This window comes from Hemiscyllium ocellatum, chromosome 20, assembly GCF_020745735.1.
Source record: "Hemiscyllium ocellatum isolate sHemOce1 chromosome 20, sHemOce1.pat.X.cur, whole genome shotgun sequence".
Taxonomy (NCBI): domain Eukaryota; kingdom Metazoa; phylum Chordata; class Chondrichthyes; order Orectolobiformes; family Hemiscylliidae; genus Hemiscyllium; species Hemiscyllium ocellatum.
The window spans coordinates 2061711-2086719 of record NC_083420.1 but is presented as its reverse complement, the minus strand read 5'-3'; the positions used below and the strand labels follow the sequence as shown (position 1 = coordinate 2086719).

The following is a 25009-nucleotide window of genomic DNA, read 5'->3' as shown; positions in this document are numbered from 1 at the left end:
GGATGAATGCCATGCTTCTAGGAATTCTCTGGCTGTTCTCTGTCTGGCTTGTCCTATGATAGTGGTGTTTTCCCAGTCAAATTCATGTTGCTGGTTGTCTGAGTGTATGGCTACTAGAGATAGCTTGTCGTGTCGTTTTGTGGCTAGCTGATGTTCGTGGATGCGGATTGTTAGCTGTCTTCCTGTTTGTCCTATATAGTGTTTTGTGCAGTCCTTGCATGGTATTTTGTAACCTACGTTAGTTTGGCTCATGCTGGGTATTGGGTCCTTTGTTCTAGTGAGTTGTTGTCTGAGCGTGGATGTTGGCTTGTGTGCTGTTATGAGTCCTAAGGGTCGCAGTAGTCTGGCTGTCAGTTCTGAGACACTCCTGACGTATGGTAGAGTGGCTAGTCCTTTTGGTTGTGGCATGTCCTCGTTCCGTGGTCTATCTCTTAGGCATCTGGTGATAAAGTTGCGTGGGTATCCGTTTTTGGCGAATACCTTGTATAGATGTTCCTCTTCCTCTTTTCGCAGTTCTGGTGTACTGCAGTGTGTTGTGGCTCTTTTGAATAGTGTCCTGATGCAGCTTCGTTTGTGTGTGTTGGGGTGGTTACTTTCATAGTTTAAGACTTGGTCTGTGTGTGTTGGTTTCCTGTGTACCCTTGTGGTGAATTCTCCGTTGGGTGTTCTCTCTACTAACACGTCTAGGAATGGGAGTTGGCTATCCTTTTCCTCTTCTCGTGTGAATCGGATTCCTGTGAGTGTGGCGTTGATGATTTGGTGTGTTTTTTCTATATCTGTGTTTTTGATGATTACAAAGGTGTCATCAACATATCTGATCCAGAGTTTGGGTTGGATTTGTGGTATGGCTGTATGTTCTAATCTTTGCATAACTGCCTCTGCTATGAGTCCCGAGATTGGTGATCCCATGGGTGTTCCGTTGATTTGTTCGTATATCTGATTGTTGAATGTAAAGTGTGTGGTGAGGCACAGGTCCAGTAGTTTAAGTATGCCGTCCTTGTTGATAGGTTTGGCCTCCTGTGTTCTGTTATGTATGTCCAGTAGGTTGGCTATTGTTTCTCTGGCTAGGGTTTTGTCAATTGAAGTGAACAGTGCCGTCACATCGAATGATACCATGGTTTCTTCTTTGTCTATGTGTGTCTTCCTGATGACGTCCAAGAATTCCTGTGTTGATTGTATGGAGTGTTTGGATCCGCTGACTAGGTGTTTCAGTTTTTGTTGTAGTTCTTTGGCCAGTTTGTATGCTGGTGTCCCTGGTAGTGATACTATGGGTCTGAGTGGGATGTCTGGTTTGTGTACTTTGGGTAGTCCATAGAATCTGGGGGTGTTGTTGCTTTCAGGTTTCATTCTTTGCTGGTCCGCTTTGGTTATCTGTCCGTTTTTTTGTAGATTCCTTAGTGTGTTGATTATTCTATTGGTGAGTTGTGGTGTGGGGTCGGAATCCTTCATTTGGTAGGTGTTGGTGTCTGCGAGTAGTTGTTGTGCTTTACTGATGTAGTCAGATTTATCTAGGATGACCGTCATTCTGCCTTTATCTGCCGGTAGTATGATTATGTTTTTGTCATTTTTCAGTGCTTCCCTCTCCTTGGTGTTGAGGTTATGTGTTTGTCGTTTTCTTATCATCATGGGTACGACCGTTTGTCTCACTGTTTGTTGTGTCTCTTCTGTCAGTCCATTGTTCCTGAGTGTGCTTTCTAGTGCTGCTAGGAAGTCTGCTGTGTTGGCATCCCTGTGGTTGTAGTTGAGTCCCTTGGCCAGTATAGTTCGCCAAGGGTATTCGCCAAAAACGGATACCCACGCAACTTTATCACCAGATGCCTAAGAGATAGACCACGGAACGAGGACATGCCACAACCAAAAGGACTAGCCACTCTACCATACGTCAGGAGTGTCTCAGAACTGACAGCCAGACTACTGCGACCCTTAGGACTCATAACAGCACACAAGCCAACATCCACGCTCAGACAACAACTCACTAGAACAAAGGACCCAATACCCAGTATGAGCCAAACTAACGTAGTTTACAAAATACCATGCAAGGACTGCACAAAACACTATATAGGACAAACAGGAAGACAGCTAACAATCCACATCCACGAACATCAGCTAGCCACAAAACGACACGACCAGCTATCTCTAGTAGCCATACACTCAGACAACCAGCAACATGAATTTGACTGGGAAAACACCACTATCATAGGACAAGCCAGACAGAGAACAGCCAGAGAATTCCTAGAAGCATGGCATTCATCCCCAAACTCCATCAACAGACACATTGACCTGGACACCATATACAAACCACTACAGCTGAAACTGACACCCGGAAACGGCAAGAACATCCATCAACAGACACATCGACCTGGACCCCAGATACAAATCACTGCAGCTGAAACTGACACCCGGAAGCGGCAAGAACAAACCAATATAAATACCGGAAGAAACATCAAAGCAGCGCTTCACACGAGGCTCCCACCGCACTGATGATGTTCCCTAGCCAGGGAACGAAACGTTTGCAGCAAAAACTTCCAGCTCGGCGAGCAGAACCACAACAACGGATACCCGAGCTACAAATCTTCAATCAGATTTTAAACAAATCAAACTCTTAAGGGTCTTTAATGGGTCAATGCTGAGGTGATATTTTCCCTCATGGGAGAGTCCAGCCGGACCTGTGACCATAGTCTCAGAATAAAGGGATGCCTATTACAGACTGAGGTGAAAAGAAACTTCTTCTCACGAGCGGCTGAGTGGCTTTGGAAGTCCTTGCCAAGAGAGCTGTGGGGCAGAGATCATTAGGGAAGGGAAATCACAGGAAAGGAGAAGATAATGGAAAAGATGAATGTCAGGTCAGCCAGATCCTATTGAGTGGCAAAGTAGGCTCATGGAGGCAAACAGCCTATTCTGGCTCCTCTTTATGATTTTACTTCCACAAGTACACAGGTTGAACGATACAAACATTTCTGTAGATCTCCCACAGCATCTTTGATCCGCTACTTCATGGCACGGTTTCCGGGCTAGTCATACCAAGCTACACAAAAATGTCATTACATGATAGATGCTCAGGAGCACAACAAACCAGGCACAGTAATGAATCAGGGATAACTGGACTGGCTAAAAATACATTCCTCAGATGACCAAAGGATTCACCTAAGGAAATGTTGTTTGGTTAGATTGTCAGTTTCAAAAAAAAGTCACCAAGATATCAGAAATCATATCAATCACCACAGCAATATGTAAGGGTAACAAGGTCTACATTTTTTTCAGGGTCAACCTAAAAATCACAGTTTCCAATAAAAGCTCCAACCTCTGAGCCTTTCTTGCAAATCCCAGAAGTAGATGGTGGCATGGTGGCTCAGAGGTTAGCACTGCTGCCTCACAGCACCAGGGTCCCAAGTTCAATTTCAGCCTCAGGTGACTGTCTGTGTGGAGTTTGCACATTCACCCCGTGTCTGCGTGGGTTTCCTCCCACAGTCCAAAGATGTGTAGGTCAGGTGAACTGGCCGTGCTAAATTGCCCGTAGTGTTAGGCACATTAGTCAGAGGGAAATGGGTCTGGATGGGTTACTCTTTGGAAGGTCGGTGTGGACTCGTTGGGCTGAAGGGCCTGGTTCCACACTGTGTGGAATTTAATGGAATTAATCTAGACAATGACTTTCACCAGTGAGCACAAAGCTCCTCCTAGAGTTTCTGTCTTAAAATCAGACTTTAAATGAAAACCTAGCAAGACATGACATTAGCACAAAACTCCAAAAGGTTTTCATTTAAAAAGCAAATTGATCAAGCAAAGCTGTCAAATTGATTGCAGTAGGTATCCCATTTTGCCTCCTCTCGAAAGTGTAAGACCAATTTGCACAATGGGTAATTTGGTTACTAACCTGACCTGCATTCAGTTTAAGGAAAGTGAAGTATGCCTTGCAAGAGAGTTTATAAAGGTTGAATATCCTATCTACAACTTTTCTCCACACTTCAATTAGTCCTTCCACGACACACTCGTCCTGGTCACCAAGCCAAGGGCAATTAGTCATCAACTGACGCCAAATAACCTCCACCATGTCATCTTCTTCATCATCATTTATCTGCAAGGCCAAGTCTTCATCCTGAGAACAAATTTTACAAAAGATGAAGCTAAAATTAAATTTAAGCTCTGATTCAATTCAAATTAAGAGGAGGAAGTAGAGTTACTTGTTTTATAAATATGAGAAAATACAAATTTAAACAAATTACTTTTTCCAAGTAACGGTTTGTACTCAGTTGTTCACTATACAACTTAGATAATTATCTTTCAGCACAAAAAAATTTGAAGCCATTTAACCACAAATAACCAACACAATTACAGAGAGTTCGGAGTGTGACTTGACTGGAAACATTCACTCTGATTTCTCTCCAGATGCTGCCAGACTTGCTGAATTCTTCCAATAATTTCTGTTTCTGAACACAAAAGGAAGTGGATGTGGGTTTGCTTGCTGAGCTGGAAGGTTCATTTTCAGACGTTTCGTCACCATGCTAGGTAACATCTTCAGTAGCCTCCAGAAGAATATGTGTTTGGGCTTTTTTGGGTTGGTGATATCTCATTTCCTGTTCTTTTTCTCAGGGGGTGGTAGACGGGGTCTAACTTGATATGTTTGTTGACAGCATTCCGGTTGGAATGCCATGCTACTAGGAATTCTCGTGCATGTCGCTGTTTGGTTTGTCCTCGGATGGATGTGTTTTCCCAGTCAAAGTGGTGTCCTTCCTTATCTGTATGTAAGGATACTAGTGAGAGAGGGTCATGTCGTTTTGTGACTATATGGCGTTCATGTATTTGGGTGGCTAGCTTTTTGCTTGTTTGTCCAATGTAGTGTTTGTTACAGTTCTTGCACGCTATGCCATGAATAATCAGGCAGAAAACTAGCCACAAAACGACATGACCCTCTCTCACTAGTATCCTTACATACAGATAAGGAAGGACACCATTTTGACTGGGACAACACATCCAACATAGGACAAGCCAAACAGAGTCATGCAGGAGAATTCCTAGAAGCACGGCATTCCAACCGGAACACTATCAACAAACACACTGATTTGGACCCCATTTACCACCCCCTGAGAAAAGAACAGAAAATGACATCACCATAGGAAAAGACATCACAGGAAACATCACCAACCCAAAGCAACCCAAACATATAAATAGAAAGCAGGAATCAGCAGTGCTTTGTCCGGAGGCCCACTGAAGATGTTACCTAGTATGGTGACGAACGTCTGAAAACAAACCCTCCAGCTCAGCGAGCAAACTTACATCCAGAGCCTCAATCTGAACAATAAATCTTCTCAAAACTCGCTAACAAAAGGAAATGTTTTTAACCGTTTACCTGAATTCCTGTTGGTCGACACAAAGCTTGCCCCAAAATTCCATAAATAGTTTCTGTGTCTTCTTCAGATGTGTTTTCTGGAAGTAGATTTTGAACATCGGTCTTCTCTCTGGTCAGAAGTGAAACCCCTTCACCCTGACTATAATAAAACAGACCCAAAAATAAATCCTGATGCTTTACAAGAGCCACACACATTTTTCTTTAGTATAAATAGGCCACAATATTGACAATCTCCAATCAATAAAATATCTAAAAAAAGCCACGTGCATGAACACTCCTTGACCACAAAACAGACTTCGTGTTCCTGTTCTTGTCTCAGGGCATCAGTCTTTTCCTATTATATAAATGCATATGTACACAACATAGTATCATCATACATGGATAGACACACAGTAGTAGGCCATTCAACCCATCACCCCTTTGCTGGCTTTGATTCTTGCCTTTCCTAGTTCCTTCCTTCAAATCTGCAGATCTTTCCCCTCTGAATACTAATCCAATACCCTTTTAAAAGTTCTTACTGCATCTAATCCCAGCACTCGTGCTTTCCTGAGTGAGTTATTGCATTAAAAAATTGCCATCTTGCTTGAGATTTTTGTTTACAATTCAGAGCTGTGTTTTCTCATTACTGATTCATATACCACTGAAATGATTTCTCTATTTACACAATCAAGTCATGATTTTGTCTCACCTTTAATTAAACTGGTAGCACAGTCACATTAATCTCAAGGTTCCAGGTTCAAGTCCCAACCCAAGACTTAGGTACCAAAACTCTGGGCTAACATTAATGTAGGAATGAGAGAACATTGCACTCACATAGGTGCCATTTTCAATTAAGACACTAAACTGAGGCCACCTGCCTCTTCAGATGGATGTAAAATATCCCATAGCCACTACTTCAACAAGTTATCCATAGCGTACAAGCTAATATTCATCCCTCAATCAATAACACTAACAGATTATCTGGTCACCATTTTGCTGCTTGTGGCACCTGTGCACGCAAAGTGGCTGCTCCTTTTCACAGATTATAACAGTGAATGCACTTTATACAGTACATCATCAGTTACAGAGACACTGTGTCCTGAAAAATGCTATACAAGTGCACGATTTTCTATGAAAATTTCCCCTTTATGTTCTCTATGTTTAAAGATAACAATTCCAGTTTCTGTAACTTAAGTCCCACATTCTGGTTATAATTTTACTGAATCTTCTCAGCACAGCGTCAATTTTTGATATCCTAGCTAAAGCCAAGACAACTGATTTGCAATCAAGGGTAACGTTTCAGGTCAAGTGACCCTTCCTCAGTTGACCCAAAATGTTAACTTTGACTTCTCTTTACAGATGCTGCCAGACGTGCTGAGTTATTTCAGCAATTTCTGCTTTTGTTTCTGATTTACAGCATCTGCAGTTTTTTCAGTTTTCGATTTGCAATCAACACTTTTTAATTTGTACATAATTATGGCATGTTACATGAATCTAGTAACCTCGAACCTTCCAGCTCCACGGCCAATATTGCACAGAAACTCCCACATTCCAATTGACTTTGCCTCTCTGCAATGAGCTATATAATATCAAAAATAGGAAGATTAAAATAGATGAATAAAACAGGGACAGAATTACATGTCTCTGCTTTGGTAAATTATTCCTGACCTCTAACCAGACTGGGTTTCTTAAGGCCCATGTGCCAACCTATGGGAAACGGAATAATCTAGAAACTAAAATATCCACACACTTACCTTGCATTATCAACCACCTTCCTGCCCCATCTGTAAGCCCAACTGGCCAACGCTGCCCAGGACTTGGCTATTTCGGGCGCTTGAACTGCTGATAGATGATACAGCTGCCCTAAAACAAAATCAGGTTCTCCAACCCCAATATTCACTGAAAATAGAACAATTTGAATTCAATCTTAATAGCATGCTAAAATGTATCCAAAGCTTTTGCGTATTGCTATGAAAGATCAAGACATTTACCTGTTGATTCAACCACCATTTTGGGGCAAGCTGCTTCCTCCATTAGGCTAGGAGGGGTCAGTTCAGTCAAAGTATGGATGCTTTTTGCCAAAGTAGGCAGGCCAGTAAGAGATTTCTGCTGCTGAGCTCTGAAAACTTGCTTTAGCTGGACTGACATTTCCTTCCATTCTGCCTGAATCCACTTGGTCAAGGTGAGTATTGACTTGGCTACGGCCGATTCTGCTTTAGAGGATTTGCAATATGCTATGGCACAAGAACTCAGCATTTCCATTGCATGGGTAGAATGACCTATTGACATGAATCAAATATTTCAGATACTTGTAACAATTTCTCAGCAAAGTCCTGTTAGACTGATATAATGCATTCAGTCAAAACATTTCACCAGAGTCAAGTCAGCAAGAACCTCGCCACAGAAAGTACTAATGCATTCACTGCACTGGCTGAGTAGGGCAGAGGCAGCTGCTACTAAAAGAGAAATGTTATTCCCATAACTCTTGTTAAACAGTTCAACATCTAGTTTAAAGCAGCCCTTGCTAAGGCCAAGGCAAACAGCTCATGTCATGACTGGGATTCTTTAAGAAAAATAGATTTATATTTCAAGGGAAAGAGGTTAAAAATAATTATCTTGGGCTGTAGCAAGATTCTAAAAGCAGACTATTTCTATGCCTCTTTTCTTAAAGGTGACTAAATGCAGGCCAAAATGAAGATGGGCAGACAGAAAATATTAAGATTTAATACAAATATAAAATGCAAAAATCCCCTTTTAGTTACCTGCAGTGTACAACAGCTTTGATTTCTCAATATCAAGCTCTGGTCCCCACTTTTCATGAACAGTGCCATGCAGTGACATTTGTTTGAACAAATGGACTAAGTCTTGAGTTGTGTTAGCACCACTTAATGAAGTCTTACTACACTGCTCCAGGAGCTTGGTGGCCAAAAGGACATTCCCTTGCTTCCGAGCAAATTTAACAGCTGTGAGCCCAAGTTCCATAAGATGTCCATTAATTGAAGTACTGGATCCTGGACACAAAACAAAAATATCAATTGAGAGTAATTTTGAATACCCAAACTACATGCTCCTCCCGACAAATGAATTTAATCTTTCAGACAGCCAGTGCCTTAACATCCTAAGGAATGTATATGTAGAATCTGAAACATTACAGGGACGGCATGGTGGCTCGGTGGTTAGCAATGCTGCCTCACAGCACCAGGAATCCAGATTCAATTCCAGCCTCGAGCAATTGCCTGTGTGGAGTTTGCACATTCTCCCCGTGTCTGTGGGTTTCCTCCAGGTGCTCTGGTTTCCTCCCACAGTCCAAAGATGTGCGGGTTGGGTGAATTGGCCATGCTAAATTGCCCGTAGTGTTTAAGGATGTATAGGTTAGGTGCATGAGTTGGGGGTAAATATAGGAAAATGACTGGATGGGATACTAGGGTTGGTGCAGACTTGTTGGGCCAAAGGGCATGTTTCCATACACTAGGGATCCTAATTCTAATTCAATATTCTTTGACAATATCTTGCCCAATTATCCAATAGAATGTCTTTTTTAAAAAATCCTTAAGAATTCAGCTCCTTTCAGTTATTTATTTGCTCTTGGATTTGACTGGCATTAGGAAAATATAGGGATTCACCTATCTGATGATTATGCAGTGTAAGGGGGGAGAAGCAGGAAGGAGTAGGGGGCTGTGGAAGACAACGAAGAATTGGGGGAAAGCACAAGAAGGCAGAAAAGCAAAGGAAACGAGTAAAGTCAATGGAATTTGGGGGCAGTTAAGAAAATTATCAATCAAGTAGCATGCTTTTATAATGCTGTTATTCTTCTATTAAATATTTTGCTTACCTTTCAATTTTTCAGCTATACGGGCTTGGAATACTGTGTATCGTAAAGCTTGAAGCCAGGGACGGACATCATGCTGTCTACAGGATTGTAGAGCTTCACTGTAGAGTGGTAGAAGACAATCCTAGACCAAAAACAGTTGGCTTCCATAACTCAACAAGTTGGTACAAACTACACAGCCATTCCCAATTATGTGTTAACGCATATTTTAAAACAATTCAGTTATCATCAGGGGAGCCTGAACAGAGTTCTAACTCAACACCAGACAAAGTAGAGTGACAATTCCAGAAGCAGTGACCAAACAAGATGTGACCAGTTTCTCCATGCTGAACAAAAATCCCTTACTTCCTTGCATTGTACAACATAAAGGATTATGGATAAGAACTGAAACGTGAAATTCAATTGATTTGGACAGTAACAGATATATATATTGATAACAATTTGCCTGGAGTTATTCAGTGAAACATCTGACAAGACTAAACATCAATATAATGCTCTATGCAATATGTCATGTAATCACAGTATGTTAAACAAGTCCTGTCTACAAACTTACCTCCGTGGACAGCTTGTTTGTCACAGTGTTCTCAAGTGCAGTTGAACAATACAGCTGTAGAGTGCTCAGCATTGGCAGAGACCCCGCCATTGATAAGGTGGACAGTCTCAATGGTCCAACAGCAACCCGTGCCATCTGCTTCAGATACCTGACCGTATTTCTAAATCACAAATTTGAATCAACACCAACTCCGTTACTTTTGAAAAGTACAATTTCCAATAGTTAGTATTTTTAGAAAAATCCTTATTTTCTTCTAGCTATCAGCTTTTAATGCATCCTGTTTGGGAAAAGCACCAAAAGGTGATAGTACCTGTTGCCTGTGCACAGAAAGCAGCATCGATGGTAATCAGAGAACGGTGGGAGTAGAAAAGTACAATTGAATTTCTTGTATACATTAAAGCACTGACAGTAGTTACACCAAGTTAATGTTCTAAGCGCCGAGTTAGAGACACCCAATTAGATTTCAATACTGGTAAACCTTTTTTTTCAGTTAAATGACACAAAGATGGTGTTATTTGCCCTAGCTTCAGAATCCCTAAGGAGAAACAAAAGTCTCATGCAGCAGCTAACAGCTGCCTGATTAATCAGGGAGATGACCAAAGTATTCTTAGACTAAAAATACATGTGATGGTGTAATAAAAGTTTCAGTTAAATTCAGCCAAGTAATTGAGATGGAGCTCTCCAGAAATAAACATGCAGTGTCATGGCTGCAATTGTTCAAGAGTGAGCGAGCGTGCGTGTGTGTGCGCGTGTATGTATGTGTGTTCAAACACAGATTTAGGGGAAAAAAAAACAAAATTGGGAGCAGTCAAGTTTAGCACTGAACAGCCAGAACGAATGGAACGTTGGATTAAGGATCAAGCACTACCATTTGGCAAGATTCTTTGGAGGATCTTTCCTAACAGTAGACACCGAAGTTATTTCTCCTGACAAGAGAACCTACAACAGTGGCACAGTTTCGTGATGAAGGAATGATAATTTAGAACTGAACAGGAGGTGAGACCTCTTCACGCTCTCTTTCCCTGGTCTCTTTGGGAGTCAAGGGATTCAGGAAGCGAGTAAGCAAGTGAAGTTCAAAACCAGCCATGATTTGCTTGATTGGCAGAAGGAGGCTCAATAGGCTGCAACATCTCCTGCTTCTATTTCTTATGCCCTTCAAATACACCATGAACATTTTTCACTGACTCACAGTGCAATGCAATAGAAATAAAATGTAGATGACTATCAAACACTATCGGATGCACTCACTCCGTGCTGTTCTGGTGCTTCTTTTCTTGCTCTGTTTGTTCGATAGTTGAAGAAAAACAAACAGCACTCCTCATTAGTTGAACCTCAATGGCTTTCTGAAGTTCCCTTGGGTCAGGACTCATCACATTCGGAAGTAGCTTTTTCATGTCTACAAACATACGTTTTCAATATTTATTTTAAACTTAATCAATAAACATCCTCATTTGAACATGCAGATGAACATTCGGGTGGCACAGTGGTTAGCACTGCTGCCTCACAGCACCAGGGTCCCAGGTTTGATTCCAACCTTGGGTGACTGTATGTGGAGTTTGCACATTCTCCCTGTGTCTGCGTGGGTTTCCTCCCACAGTCCAAAGATGTGCCGGTCAGGGTGAATTGGCCAAGCTAAATTGCCCGTAGTGTTAGGAGCATCATTCAGAGGAGAAATGGGTCTGGGTGGGTTGCTCTTCGGAGGATCTGGGTGGACTGGTTGGGCCGAAGGGCCTGTTTCCACACTGTGGGGAATCTAATAAAAAAATGATTCAAGCACATCCAAGAACAGCTATTAATTTGGTAAATAATGGAAGGAAAGATTTTCTAGAGGTAACTCTAGAAGTCATGTTAATATATTTATCTTAAAGAGTATCCAGTTCAGTATACATGCTTCAGGGACAGTGAAGGAGTGTTGAACAGAGTCTTGCCAGGTTGGCTTTGGTCAGTGGATCTCAGGAACATATTGCCTGTGGAAGGGTACAGCACTGATTCTCCAGAGGCGAAAAGAGATGAATTATGAGGCTACATTCATAAACAACTTGCATTCCTGTGTAGTTTGCAATTTAAAAGTCTGAGTGGGGAATCTGCTCGAGGTGTTGAAAATCAAATGGAATTAATAGGCTTTGGATGAATATTTGAAATTTTTGGAACAGAGATAATAATGTGTTAGATGAAGGAAAGGAAGGCAAAAATAGCAAAGAGGAGTTGAGGCACATGTCAACCATGACCTTAACTGAATGGTAGCAAAAGGACTGAACAAGATAGTCTGTGCATATACTAGTATGGACAAGATCAAACCCTAACCTTTTCTTATTGTAAAGTGTAAGGCATTCCAGATGCAATTTGATTGGTCAAACTCAATCTTAAGTAAAACACACTATTTTTACACTACAGTTAAAATACAGACAAAAAAATTGGCTTAAGTCTAACTATTGAAATGCTTAACAAAATAATAGATATATTATCAATTAACTGTTCCATACAGAAATATCCCATAAACACACTTGGCAAAGGTAAATTCAGTAAAAGAAATTGTCTCACATTCAATTCTAGTAGGAGGAAGAGAACCCCAGGTTTTAGCTGTAACAGAGAGAGGAATAAGAGCTTCCACATTCAGCTTCAAGACCCCAGCAACTGCTGAAACCTAACTCTAAAAAGCCTGGTTCGGTGGGAGCTTGACTCCATCCATTCAGGCTGCTTCTATTGTTCAAAATTTAAAAAGAAACCCCAAGGCCTCAAGTTGCTTACTCCACTGGCTCTGAGCAGACAGCTTACCATCTTATCGGGTCAGAGTCATAGAGATGTACTGTCTCAACCTTTCTTCATAATAAAAACAACAGGACAAATACATCTCTTCAAGCCGTAGTATCATCACAATGCAAATTTGTTGCTGGTACTCCTATTTAATTAGTAACGATTCTATAGAGGAAAAGACAGCTGAACTGGGGCACAGGTGGGATGTACACGTTCATACCTAATTTTTCTTTCACAGCTCCATTGATGAAGTTAATGTCCTCCCCAGGTAACAGTTCCAGCTGTTCCTGACATGCAGGGAAATCTCCACACTCAAAACTTCCAAGGGCTCTGAAACAAAATAACAAGACTTCAATATACTTGCATCTTAGTGTTTTTAGATCAATTCTCAAACTAAAATTCTTACATGACTTGACAAGGTAAATGCGGAAAGATTGTTACTCCTAGAGTCTCCCACAGGGTAAGCAGGCATAATCCCAGAATCAGAGGTCACACATTTAAGACAAAGATGAGGAAACATTTCTTCTCTCAGAGGCTGTTGAGGCTGAGTCATTAAGTGCATGGAAGGCAGATAGATTTTTAAACAGTTAGGAAATCAAAGGGCTATGGGGAAAGGCGAGCAAGTGGAGTTGAAGATCATGATCTCATTGAATGGCAGAGCAGAAACAATATACTGGATCACATGCTTTTGCTTCGGTGTCTCATGGGCTTAATACTAATACCTATTTACCATTTGAAACAAAAACAGAAATTGCTGGAGAAACTCAGTGGGTCTCTCAACTTCTATGGAGAGAAAACAGAGTTAGTGTTTCCGAACCAGTGACCGAACAGAGAAATCCTAAACCAGATGAAAAGCTTCCACGAGCTCAGCCCATTGTAAAAACCTTCCTTCCACTGTCTCCACTGACACTTCGCACTGCCTTGGGAAAACAGTCAACATCATCAAAGAGCCCTCCCACCCTGGTTATACTCTCTTCTACCGTCTTCCATCAGAGAGAAAATAGAAAAATTTGTAAATATATGCTAACAGATTTAAGAACAGCTTCTTCCCTGCTGTTATTAGACTTATGAATGCACCTCTCATATTCGAGTTCATCTTTCTCTGCATCTTCTCTGTAGCTGTGACACTATATTCTGTTCTGTCACCCTGACAAACTTATGTACAGTATGATTTGCTTGATTAGCACATAATAAAATACTTTTCACTTTATCTCAGTACATGTGACAACGATAAATACAAACAAATCACGAACCACTAAGCCATTAAAATTATACAAAAGCAAATTACGGTGAATGAAGGAGTAGTTTGAGAAGTTAATAAAGTAACATCAGGGATTTAAGAGCATTTAACCTAGACATCTGTTATCAGGAAATTATTCAAGTTTATAACAAAGGCAAGACTGTCACCTTGAATGCTTTCAACCAAACAGTGCCAGTGTGCATTGTGGGAAGGTTATACCAATTCTTTGTAGTAGTGACAAAATAGCGGAAAGGGAGCATTTACCAACATTATTCATACAGAATTCCAGAAGGCATCGAAGCAGAGGCTGGTGCAACCACACTTGCCAGTATCAAGGGTAGTTCTGGACATCAAAGCCTTAATGGCTGACATTGGCCTTGGAGGGAGTGCAGCATAAATATACCAGAATAATTGCAGGAATCAAGGTTAAATTAAGGGGAAAGACTTCACATAACACTATTTTTGTTATTGCTTTCAAGGCATGAAGAGAAAGAGATCACTGTAGACTAGAAGAAATGACTGCCACTGGTTGAGGAATCTGCAGGGAACATTATCACAAAATTAGGAGCGGATTCTTCAGGAGTAAGATAAGAAAATACTTCTACACACTGAATGGTAACGTTTGGAGGAAATTTAAACACTTCTGTAAACAGCGACTGATTTTAATTTTAAGTGAACTAATTTAAAATCTTACATTGCTAAGGTATAGTTCATGAAGGTATGAAGAATTAGGGCAAAGGCAGGTCATATGGTCAAGAGATAGTGGGTGGCACGGTGGCACAGTGGTTAGCACTGCTGCCTCACAGCGCCTGAGACCCGGGTTCAATTCCCGACTCAGGCGACTGACTGTGTGGAGTTTGCACGTTCTCCCTGTGTCTGTGTGGGTTTCCTCTGGGTGCTCCGGTTTCCTCCCACAGTCCAAAGATGTGCAGGTCAGGTGAATTGGCCATGCTAAATTGCCCGTAGTGTTAGGTAAGGGGTAAATGTAGGGGTATGGGTGGGTTGCGCTTCGGCGGGTCGGTGTGGACTTGTTGGGCCGAAGGGCCTGTTTCCACACTGTAAGTAATCTAATCTAAGATCAACCATCATCTCAACAAATATTACACCACTGCTCTATTCCTAATTATCTTTCCTTCATGAATCCGCCTCGAAGGCTGCTCTCATAGGCAGTATGGTCACGGGTTATGGGTCAACAGGTACCAACTGAGCCTCTGCTATCTCACTCAACCAACTCATTTCTCAATGCTCATTTCCCAGATCTCATTTTACATTTCAATATCAAAGTGCTTCCCCTCTGGGTCTTACACACATGCATCAATCACCACAGCACGCTTATCACTGAATGCTTTTCACTGCAAGGAAATCAGGGGAAGAAAACAACTTACAGTCACTATTAATTAGGAAGAAGTGCAAAAGAAAATATTTCCTGTTCCTTTAATGCTTACGTTGTTAAAAATTTTGCAAGTTTAAAAAAAACACCAATTAGCCAATTTGAAAGCAAAGTCACTATTCTCATCCTCAGATCTGATCCAATGCAGTCACTAAGTAGAAGTAGAAGTTCTGTGTGCTGCACATTTATTTTAATGAAATCTAGGACTACTCTTATGCCTAGAAACTAATCAAAGTCATCGCCAACACTGAACTGGCAGCAGTACTCTGCATTCGGTACTTTTGTTGTTTAAAAACTGAGGTTAAGACAGCTTCAATTCTGGCTGTGTCTTCTTTGAGGGTCCCACCATAAGTGACAACAATCTGCAGCCAATTCAATTCACTCCACATAACACGAAGAACTAGCTGTATACAGAATCCAGCAAGGAGTATGGGCTCATATTATCCCAGCTAATGACCTTTAGTCTGGAACTAACCAACCATATCTCTCGCTAAATTGTTCGAGTAGAGCAACAACGTTAGTAAGGACCCAAAAGTATGCACATTTATTCAGATAGGTCGACAATAAGGACTAAATGCAATCCGGTCAAATATCTCTCTATTGGCTTACTCCTAATAATATGCAGAGTGAATGGAGGAGGCACTGAACAATATCTTGTTCAGCAGTACTCAGTTTGGGTGTCAAGGCTACTTAATTACAAACCCCAAACAGCCTTGGGCCAAGAGAGAGAAAATAAAGATGAATTCCTGGATAGAAGAGACAAAGAGGTTGCCATTGAGACAGCACATGAACTCTTACTGCATCAAGTCGACAAAGAAAACTGAACTCAATTGGGATGGAGGAGGAAATGTTTCCTAGTGGTTGAAATATATTTGCACCAAAATAAACTGCAGTCAAGGACCATTATCTGACCACATCAATATTGGTTGCAGGGGCCCCCCAAGGTGTGCTACAATAAAATCACAAAGGTCTCATAGATGGTACCTCCCAAACTCAGAACCTCAATCAATTAGAAGGACAAGATGCACGGGAGCACAGCCTTTTCCAAGTTATCCATTTTCCTGACTTAGAAGTATAATCATTCCTACATCACCACTGGGTGAATTTCCCTGAACCCACTTCACTATCAGCTCCTCAGAGAAATCGGGGAGGGTATTAAATGCTGGGCCTATCACCAATGCCCACATCTCATGACTGAAGAAGGATCTAAAGAAAGAAAGGAAAATTGGATCAATCAGCTGGCTTTACTAAAGACCAGACAAGCGTAATGGGCCAAATTGCTTCATTTCATCTGCATTCTTCATCATCTTTGGCTGACTCATCAATAATCTTCCCTTTGTCATAAAATCAGAATTGGGCTGCCTCACCAATTGCTCCATTTACAATTTTGCAGACAAAAATGACATTCAATTTATAAAGTTAAAAAAAAGTTATCGTCCAAAAGGTTTATGTGGAAGTACTAGCTTTCGAAGCACTGCTCCTTCTTCAGGTGGCCAGAACTTACTAATGCCTGCCTTGAAAGCATACCATGGGTTGACTACATATACAATGCACTGCTTCCCGACAGTTTCTTGGTAGCTAGTCAGGCAGTTCTGGACTTACAACACCAAAAAAGGCAGATGTTTAGGATGAAGTTCCTCTGCAAGGCATCAGCCTAATGCGTGCCTATATCACAATTTCTTCAGTCACTGGGATCCAGGAGGCTGCTAGTAACAGCACTGTGGAATGCCTTCACCAGACCGAGTACAGTAATTAAAGTTGGTGACCCACCATCACCACTCAACAGAAATGAAGATTAGATTCCCTACAGTGTAGAAGCAGGCCCTTCGGCCCAACCAGTCCACACCGACCCGAAGAGTAACCTACCCAGATCCATTTCCCTCTTACTAATGCACCTAACACTATGGGCAATTTACCATGGCCAATTCACCTGTGGGAGGAAACCCACGCAGACAAGGGGAAAATGTACAAACTCCACACAGACAGTCGCCCGAGGCTGGAATCGAACCTGGGACCCTGGAGCTGTGAGGCAGCAGTGCTAACCACTGAGCCACCAATAATTGTTGAACAGCAACACGCACATCCCAGGAATGAACAAACATGAGAAAACTTTAAACAATGATCAACATGCTGAGAGCTGTTTTGGGATGCAGGCAGCATTTCCCATTCACGAAGCTGGAGTTGTTGTTCTTGGAACACATACATGAAGGGTTGCTTAAAAATGCCAACGTAAACAAAGTCACAAATTTTAAGTTAATTTAAAATAAACCACATCGCCAAAATAGATGTGGTTTGACTGAATAAAAACGTCTTAAGCAACCCCAGAACTTTGCCAGAACACATGCCACATTTTATGAAAAATAAAGCTTACTGCCTGAAGTTTCTGACCTGATGTAGTTGAAATCAGCTTTCAGGTGGATGGAGGACCCATTGGTACTTTTCTTCAATGCCAGGATACCATTCTGCCATTCTTCCACAGCTGGCCAGTCAGATAATGAAATATAGCATTCACAAGCTTTATTTGCCAAATAATTCACAACTTCAGGAGAAGTATCACTTTGTTTAGTAAGGACAGTTTTCTTGCTTTCAGCTGTAGAAAACAAAGCTCCATTAATCATGACATAAAAGTTGCAGCTTTTGTTAAATAAAATTACAGCAAAGTCAGATGATTCACCTTGTACTCCTGCTGTCTACAAGACCATTTGGATGAAACTATAGGAGCCATGGTTAGTAAGTTTGGAGTATAGTGACAGTGAAGAAGGGTATCTTAGAATATAATGGGATTTTGATCAGCTGGGCAAATGAGCCAAGGAATGGCAGATGGAGTTTACTTTAGATAAGCGAGAGACAAACCAGGGTAGGACTTACACTGTTAATGGTATGGTCCTGGAGAGTGTTAGCAGAGACCCCTAGGGATGCAGGTACATAGTTCTTTAAAGAGCATCACAGGTGGACAGGGTGGTGAGGGCAGCATTAGGCACACTTGTTTTCATCAGTCACAACACTGAGTACAGGAGTTGGGATGACGTGTTACAGCTGTACAATGCCGCAAACAATAGCAAAATACTGGAAAAGCTCAGCAAGTCTGGCAGCATCCGAGAAGAGCAATCAGCGTTAACATCTCGGGGCCAGTGACCATTCCTCAGAACTAATGGTAACTGGGAAAGTGCAGGTTTACATGCAGATGATAGGGTGGGGGAGAGAGAGGGAGGAGTAAGGAGTAAATGGTAGGTGGGGATAGAGCCCAAAAACAAAGACGACAGTTGGACAGACAGGGGTGGATAACAATTCAGCTGGGAGGATGAATAGCTGTTAATGGAGACTATTAGTGGCTACCAGTGGATGGTGCGTAATGGCAGACTGATAACAAGGCTTGGTGTATGGGGCTGGAGGCTGGGTCATGGAAGAGTTCAGACCCTAAAATGATTGAACTCGATACTGAGTCCACAGGCTACAAGGTCTCCAAGCAGAAACTAGGGGTTGTTCCAGCATATGCTGAGCTTCGCTGGAGCACTGCAGCAAGCCTGAGACAGAGATGTTGGCCAGGGAACTGGGTGGGTAGGGGTGGTTGAAGTGGCAGACAACTGCAAGCTCAGGGTATTTTGCGTGGGCAGCATGTAGACGTTCTGAGAAGTAGCCTGCCCCTCCCTTGTCCAACTTCCACTAGGACTGTTCTTCTGTCCACTCTTCCTTCACTGGCAACACCCCATTACAGCCCCTTGGCACCTTCCCCTGCAACCGCTGAAGGTGTAACACCTGTCCACTCACCACCTCCCTCCTCAGTATCCAAACGGCCTAAACACACCTTCCAGGTGAAGCAGCACTTTACCTGCACTTCACACAATCTAGTCTGTGTTCATTGCTCACAGTGTGGTCTCCTCTACACTGGGGAAACAAAGCACAGGCTGGGTGACCGCTTCACAGAACGCCTACATTCTGTCCACAAACAAAGACCCTGAGCTTCCAGTTGCCTGCCACTTTAACACCCCACTCTGTTCCTTGGCCAACATCTCTGTCTCGGGCTTGCTACAGTGCTCCAGCGAAGCTCAGCATCAGCTGGACGAACAGCACCTCATTTTCTGCTCAGGGACCCTGCAGCCCTCTGCACTCAATATTGAGTTCAATCATTTTAGAGCCGGAACTCTCCTATGCCCTAGCCCCCAAACCCATATACCAAGCCTTTACACACTACCTGATTTGCAGCATCTACAGTTCTTTCAGTTTTGACTGATAAGGCCACATTTGGAGTACTGCATACAATTCTGGTTGCCCTGCTATAGGGTGTGCAATAAAACATTCACACAGATATTATCAAAACTATAAGGTTTGCGTTATAGATCCAGAAGAGGCTGGATCAGTTGGGACATTTCCCCCTGGAAAATCAGAGGCTGAGGGGTGACCTCAAAGGTTTATAAAATCATGATGGGCAAGGATAAGGTGAATGGCAAAAGGTTTCTTTGCCAGGGTGGAGAAGTCCAAAACTAGAGAACATAGGTTTACAGTGAGGGGGAAAAGACTTTAAAGGGACTTGAGGGGCAACTTTTTCCAGAGTGGTGTGTGTATGGAATGAATTGCCAGAGGAAATGGTAGAGATGGGTGTAATTACAATACCTAAGGGACATTTGGACACGGATAGGTACATTTTAGAAAGATAAGGGCCAAACGCAGGCAAATAGGACTAGTTTAGTTTGGGAAACTTCCTTGGCATGGACAAGGGTCTGTTTCTGTGCTGTACAACAGTGATTCTACATGCAGGTTAGGTGGATTGGCCAGGTTAAATTGCCCCCATGTGTCCATGTTACGTGGGTGAGCCTTCGTAAATGTGGGGTTAGGAGGTTAGGACATATGGGCTGGGCCTGGGTGGGATGCTCTTTGGAGGGTCAGCGCAGACTCAAATGGGCCGAATGGCCTCTTCTTGCACTGTAGGGATTCTATAAAATAATAGCCACATTAAGGTGATTGAAAGGGACAGAACTGGCAATGAAACTTGCTCAATGGTACAACACAGCTTCCATCTGAATAATGCACTCAGCTGTAGATTATTCAATGTTTTAGGTTGCAGCTTTACACCAGCTCAGCACTAGCCAGAATGGCAGCACACTTTCATTAGTTTTTTAAAAAGCTGTACACGTACAGCCCAAAACGCAGCTCGTAAACACTGATTATGTCTCACTGAGAACAGCTTCCTCCTGGCAAAGTGGTATCACAGTAAAATGCATTGCTTTCATAGTTTAGTTAAACACGAATGAGTCATACATTTGAGGTGAAGGAGAGGTGAGATAGGCTGGGCCATTCTTCACTGGAGTGTAGGTGGTTTATAAAACCATGAGGGGTATAGATAGGGAAGCGACACCTGCCATTCACCCCAAGGTGGGGGTGTTCAAGACTAGGGGGCACATTTTTAAAGGTGAGAGAAAAATCATTTAAGACAGACACGAGGGGCAACTCTTCACCCACACCCCCAAGAGTGGCTTGTGTATGGAATGAAGTCCCAGAGGAAGTGGCAGCTGTGGGTACAGTAACAATGTTTAAAAGACAAGTTCATGAATAAGAAATGTTTGAGGCGTGTGGACCAAGGCAGGTGTGTCTAGTTTAGGTTGGGATTCTTGGCAGCATGAACTGATTGGAACGAGGAGCTCGTTTCCATGGCTGCATGAGTACAAGGAGTGCCAAAATAGAATGCTGTTATCGGGTCTTGTTAACAGGTTTTTTCTTTCATAAAAAGCAAAATCACTTTTCCTGTTCATATAGGAAAATGTCAAGTCTCTCACCGAATGAAATATAGCAAACTTCCATTTGGAGAACAAAAAATCAGACTGCTCAAAATGGCAGAGTGGAAATTGTTGATGTTTTGTAAAGCTTGTGAGGAAAAAACTAGAGACCTGGCAATATCAGGATGAAATAGTTACACATACCTCACAGAAAAAAAAAGTCACACAGCTACTAGTGGAATAGAAACAATGAGATGCTGCTGTCATTTCTGTATTGAAATCACCCAATCTTATAAACAAGACATTTTTAAGGCATTTTCGCAATGTCAGACCAACCCAAAGCAGAAGAGAGGTACTACTGATGTTTCATCCCTTATACAAAATGAAAAAGAATTTTGTATTTCCATGATCCTGTTCATTCCACAATAATCCCCAACTGAGAGGTTTGGTAATTTGGCCAATATTTATGCCAGGAGAAAGTGAGGACTGCAGATGCTGGAGATCAGAGCTGAAAATGTGTTGCTGGAAAAGGGCTCATGCCCGAAACGTCGATTCTCCTGCTCCTTGGATGCTGCCTGACCTGCTGCACTTCTCCAGCAACACATTTTCAGCAGTGTTTATGCTACCCAAGCTAGTCACACGATAATGACAAAGTAGACACCAAATCCTTCTTTAGTTCATTCTTCTTTCAAATAAAGAACATCACGTATCATTTTTCACATATTTGGTCTACCAACTCTCACTCACCATTCCCTGTATGCTTCGGGCTGGCAAGGTTACTACCAGTGCTGGCAATGGATACTTTGAGAAGGGATTTATCAAGACCTTTAATACAGCAGTCTACTCCAGTCATGGCACATAGTTGCTCCTGGTATTCATTTGATGCCCTTTCAAACCTGAAGGTGATAGAATACAAGTCATGTAGCAAACCGCATTTTTAGAAGATATTTCAAGGGCTGTATAACAAACTGTAGCATAACATTTTACCCCCCAAAGTAAATATTAGCAAGAAAATTAAAAAGCTAAAGTCAGAACCCACATAATATTACTTCACCCTCTCGAGTAACATCTTAAGCTCTATCAAAAGGAGCCAAGTCAACGAGAGACAATGAGACCATCAGGTCAGCTTCTCCACACTTTCATACTCATAGGGTGCCAAAACAAAGCCCTGAAAAGTACACACACTCTCTAATGTATCATTTACAAATCGAACACGGAGGAAAAAAAATCTCACCAATGGACCAGTTCAAACATCGTGTTGCAACCACATAAAATAAAAACTGATATTCCAATAAATAAAAGTGACAAAAAAATTAGCAAGAGTAATAAAGATTTAATTCTTAAAACCACAAATAATTCAAGGAACACAATCATGGGTCTGTGGGATAGGAAAATTAAAATCAATTCATTTCTGTACTCCCACAATAATTGCACCCAAGGGCAGAGTGTGGAAGGATTGCCTACCCTACCAAAAGGTACATGGGTGAGACGGAGTCAGCCGACGTAATTCTAAAAAAGTTCTTCTTTATAATCTTGCTTAAGACAACTGGTGCCAATTTCACTTCTTTCAAATCATCAATGGTATTCCATCCAAGAGATTTAGCAGCTTTCACCTATCCTTTTAATATAAGACTACCTGGTTCATTACTTTCATCTCCTTCCAGACCATCAATTCCTTTGTGAAGCCAGGCACAAAACATTCGCTGTGCCCTCTGTCTCTAAATGAAGACATTTTTGTCCCAAGCTAATTGCTCATGCTTTGCACATCGAGAAACTATTTTAGGTTTTTTTTAAAAACTTAAAATCTGGTCTACACATCTTTTTACAATTTTACATAATGACCTTTTAAATTCCTTCCTGTACTTTCCATAATCTTCCTGCTTATTAGTTGAAAGCTTTTCACATTTGTCAGAACTCACCTTTCCTGTTTTATTTTAACTTTGGTTCCCTTCGCCATCCAAGCAGCATTAGCTTTTGAATTTGTACCTTTTCACTCCAAGAAACACAACTTATTTGTCAATTTATTCTCCCTTTGTTTTCATTGCAGCTTTTATTATGGCATGGCCTTTCACAATTTCAGTGTTCCCTTCTAAAGTGTGGTAGGAATATTGACATTTCATCAGGGAATCCAAGGTTATGAGAAAAAGCAGGAAAGTGGAATTGAGGATCACATCAGCTACAACTTCATTGAACTGTGGAGCGGATTCCATGGTCCAAGAGGCCGATTTGTGCTCCTGTCATCTTATGATAATTAAGTCTAGTTATAAACACATGCACTCATTATTAACCTAATATTATATCATTCTACTTGACTGCAACCCAGGTAGGAGAAAAAGTGAGGACTGCAGATGGAGTACCAGAGTTGAAAAATTGTGGTGCTGGAAAAACACAGCCGGCCAGGCAGCATCCGAGGAGCAGGAGAATTGATGTTTCGGGCATAAGCCTGAAGAAGGGTTTATACCCGAAATGTCAATTCTCCTGCTCCTCGGATGCTGCCAGGCCTGCTGTGTTTTTCCAGCACCACAATTTTCAACTCTGCAGCCCAGGTAGACCTTGGTACTAATATAGAAGTGATTCTGCTTATTACTTGGCAAAAAACTCCACCTGGACATTTCACATTTCATTGAGCTATACTGCAAGAACTTTCAACCTTCAAGGCTGCATTAAGGGCTTAAGTCCATTCAGTTTATTAAGTCTTTTATCAGGAAAATATTTGGTGTTATCAGTAAAGGCCTGGAAGGTAGGACGGAGAAATAACTTCCATACTCTAGATTAGTTTTGTGTTAATTCAGGATGTTTTAGAAGATAATGTTGGGCTAAATAAACTATTAGAGTTAATACTGGAACAACATGTACTTATATTTGTAACTGTATAATCCTTTAGGTTGTCAAATAAGACTATGTATTAATTGAATGCACATGTATATCTCACTATCTCCCGCTTTATACACTGCACATAAACTGCAAGTTCATAATAAACAGTGTGTATTAATGTATATCACTGGTTTTGTAATTTATATTAATAATTTGTGATCTTCAGTATTAGCTTCACATAGCTTTAAGTTTTTTCTTCCCTTGCATCATGTTTTAGAAGATGAGAAAATTGATCCAAGCACCCACAACCACAGGGACAAAAAAAACAAAGAAATGGCCTCAGAAAATAATCAGAGATGGGTGCTTGATCTAATGAGGAACCGGCACCAATTGAGCAAAAACTGAAACTATGAGCATGTTCATGACAACAAATAATCCCCCATCCTGAACAATTCCAGGAGCAGCAATTCCTGTTTTATATGTTGTTGCATTGTTTAGGAACTTTGGGAAAAAAAAGTCAAAACAACAGCCGTTTTAAAAGGGAGAAGAGCAGACAAAGGAAGCACATGGTGAGGACAGTGCGGGGGGGGGGGGGGGGGAAGAGAGAGAGAGAGAGAGAGAGAGAGAGAGAGAGAGAACCTGCACAGTTCTGCTTTTCGCTGTTTGAATTAGTGTATCGCTGGACATCGGAGTGCATCTGGGAAAATTAAACAGTGAAATTCACAACTAATCTTTGAGGAACCGGTTTGGGCAAAGTTCACAGCACAGAATCAGATAAGTTAATTGTTGTTTTAAGTCTGTCCCAGAGAAAGGCTGCAGTAGTGAGTATAGTGGATTCTTTCTTGATAATATGTTTTTGGAGATAAGTCTCTTGATTAAACTTAAAATATAAACCATAGCTATTAATTTAACCTGGGGCAGTGTTTTGTAGAGGAATAAGACGGTGTTCCTTTCTGAATCTGTAGATTGTGAAGGATGTGGGAGTTTAAAGGGAGTTTAAGGGTTACTGCGGATTATATCTGTCATATTACACAAATCTTATCGGATTAAGTGGATCAAATGGAGAGACACATAGAAGCGATGAGGAATTTGCAACAGCAACAGTGTGAGATGGATGGCATATAGGAAGGGGGGAAAGACTCAGATACAGTCACATAGATGGGTTAACTCCAGGAAGGGTGAGAGAGGTCGGCACCGAGGGCAGGAATCTTCTGTGGAATACCCATTTCAAACAGGTATGCTGTTTTGGAAAATGTGGAGGATGATGGATTCTCAGGGGAACGTAGCACAAACAGCCAAGTTTCTGGTATTGAGACTGGCTCTAATGCAACGAGGGATACGTCGGCTTCCAAGAGATCAATTGCGTTAGGGGATTCTGTAGTCCAAGGTATAGAC

The 25009-nt window shown here is 41.7% G+C and overlaps 1 protein-coding gene across 3 annotated transcripts in view; it reads right to left on the bottom strand.

Moving 5' to 3' along the window:
- Positions 1-25009, bottom strand: part of smg1 (SMG1 nonsense mediated mRNA decay associated PI3K related kinase) — a 169194-nt gene that overhangs the window by 71141 nt on the left and 73044 nt on the right. For 2 of the 3 annotated variants that reach the window (XM_060840420.1, XM_060840422.1), the window contains exons 24-34: positions 21548-21696; positions 17478-17679; positions 12680-12789; positions 10954-11101; positions 9706-9865; positions 9156-9276; positions 8086-8334; positions 7315-7602; positions 7078-7222; positions 5345-5483; positions 3872-4093 (exon numbers count right to left, since the gene is read on the bottom strand). In XM_060840420.1, the coding sequence (XP_060696403.1) occupies positions 3872-4093; positions 5345-5483; positions 7078-7222; positions 7315-7602; positions 8086-8334; positions 9156-9276; positions 9706-9865; positions 10954-11101; positions 12680-12789; positions 17478-17679; positions 21548-21696 (1933 nt within the window). The remainder of the gene's footprint in view (positions 1-3871; positions 4094-5344; positions 5484-7077; positions 7223-7314; positions 7603-8085; positions 8335-9155; positions 9277-9705; positions 9866-10953; positions 11102-12679; positions 12790-17477; positions 17680-21547; positions 21697-25009) is intronic. The other variant, XM_060840421.1, reaches the window with a different exon arrangement.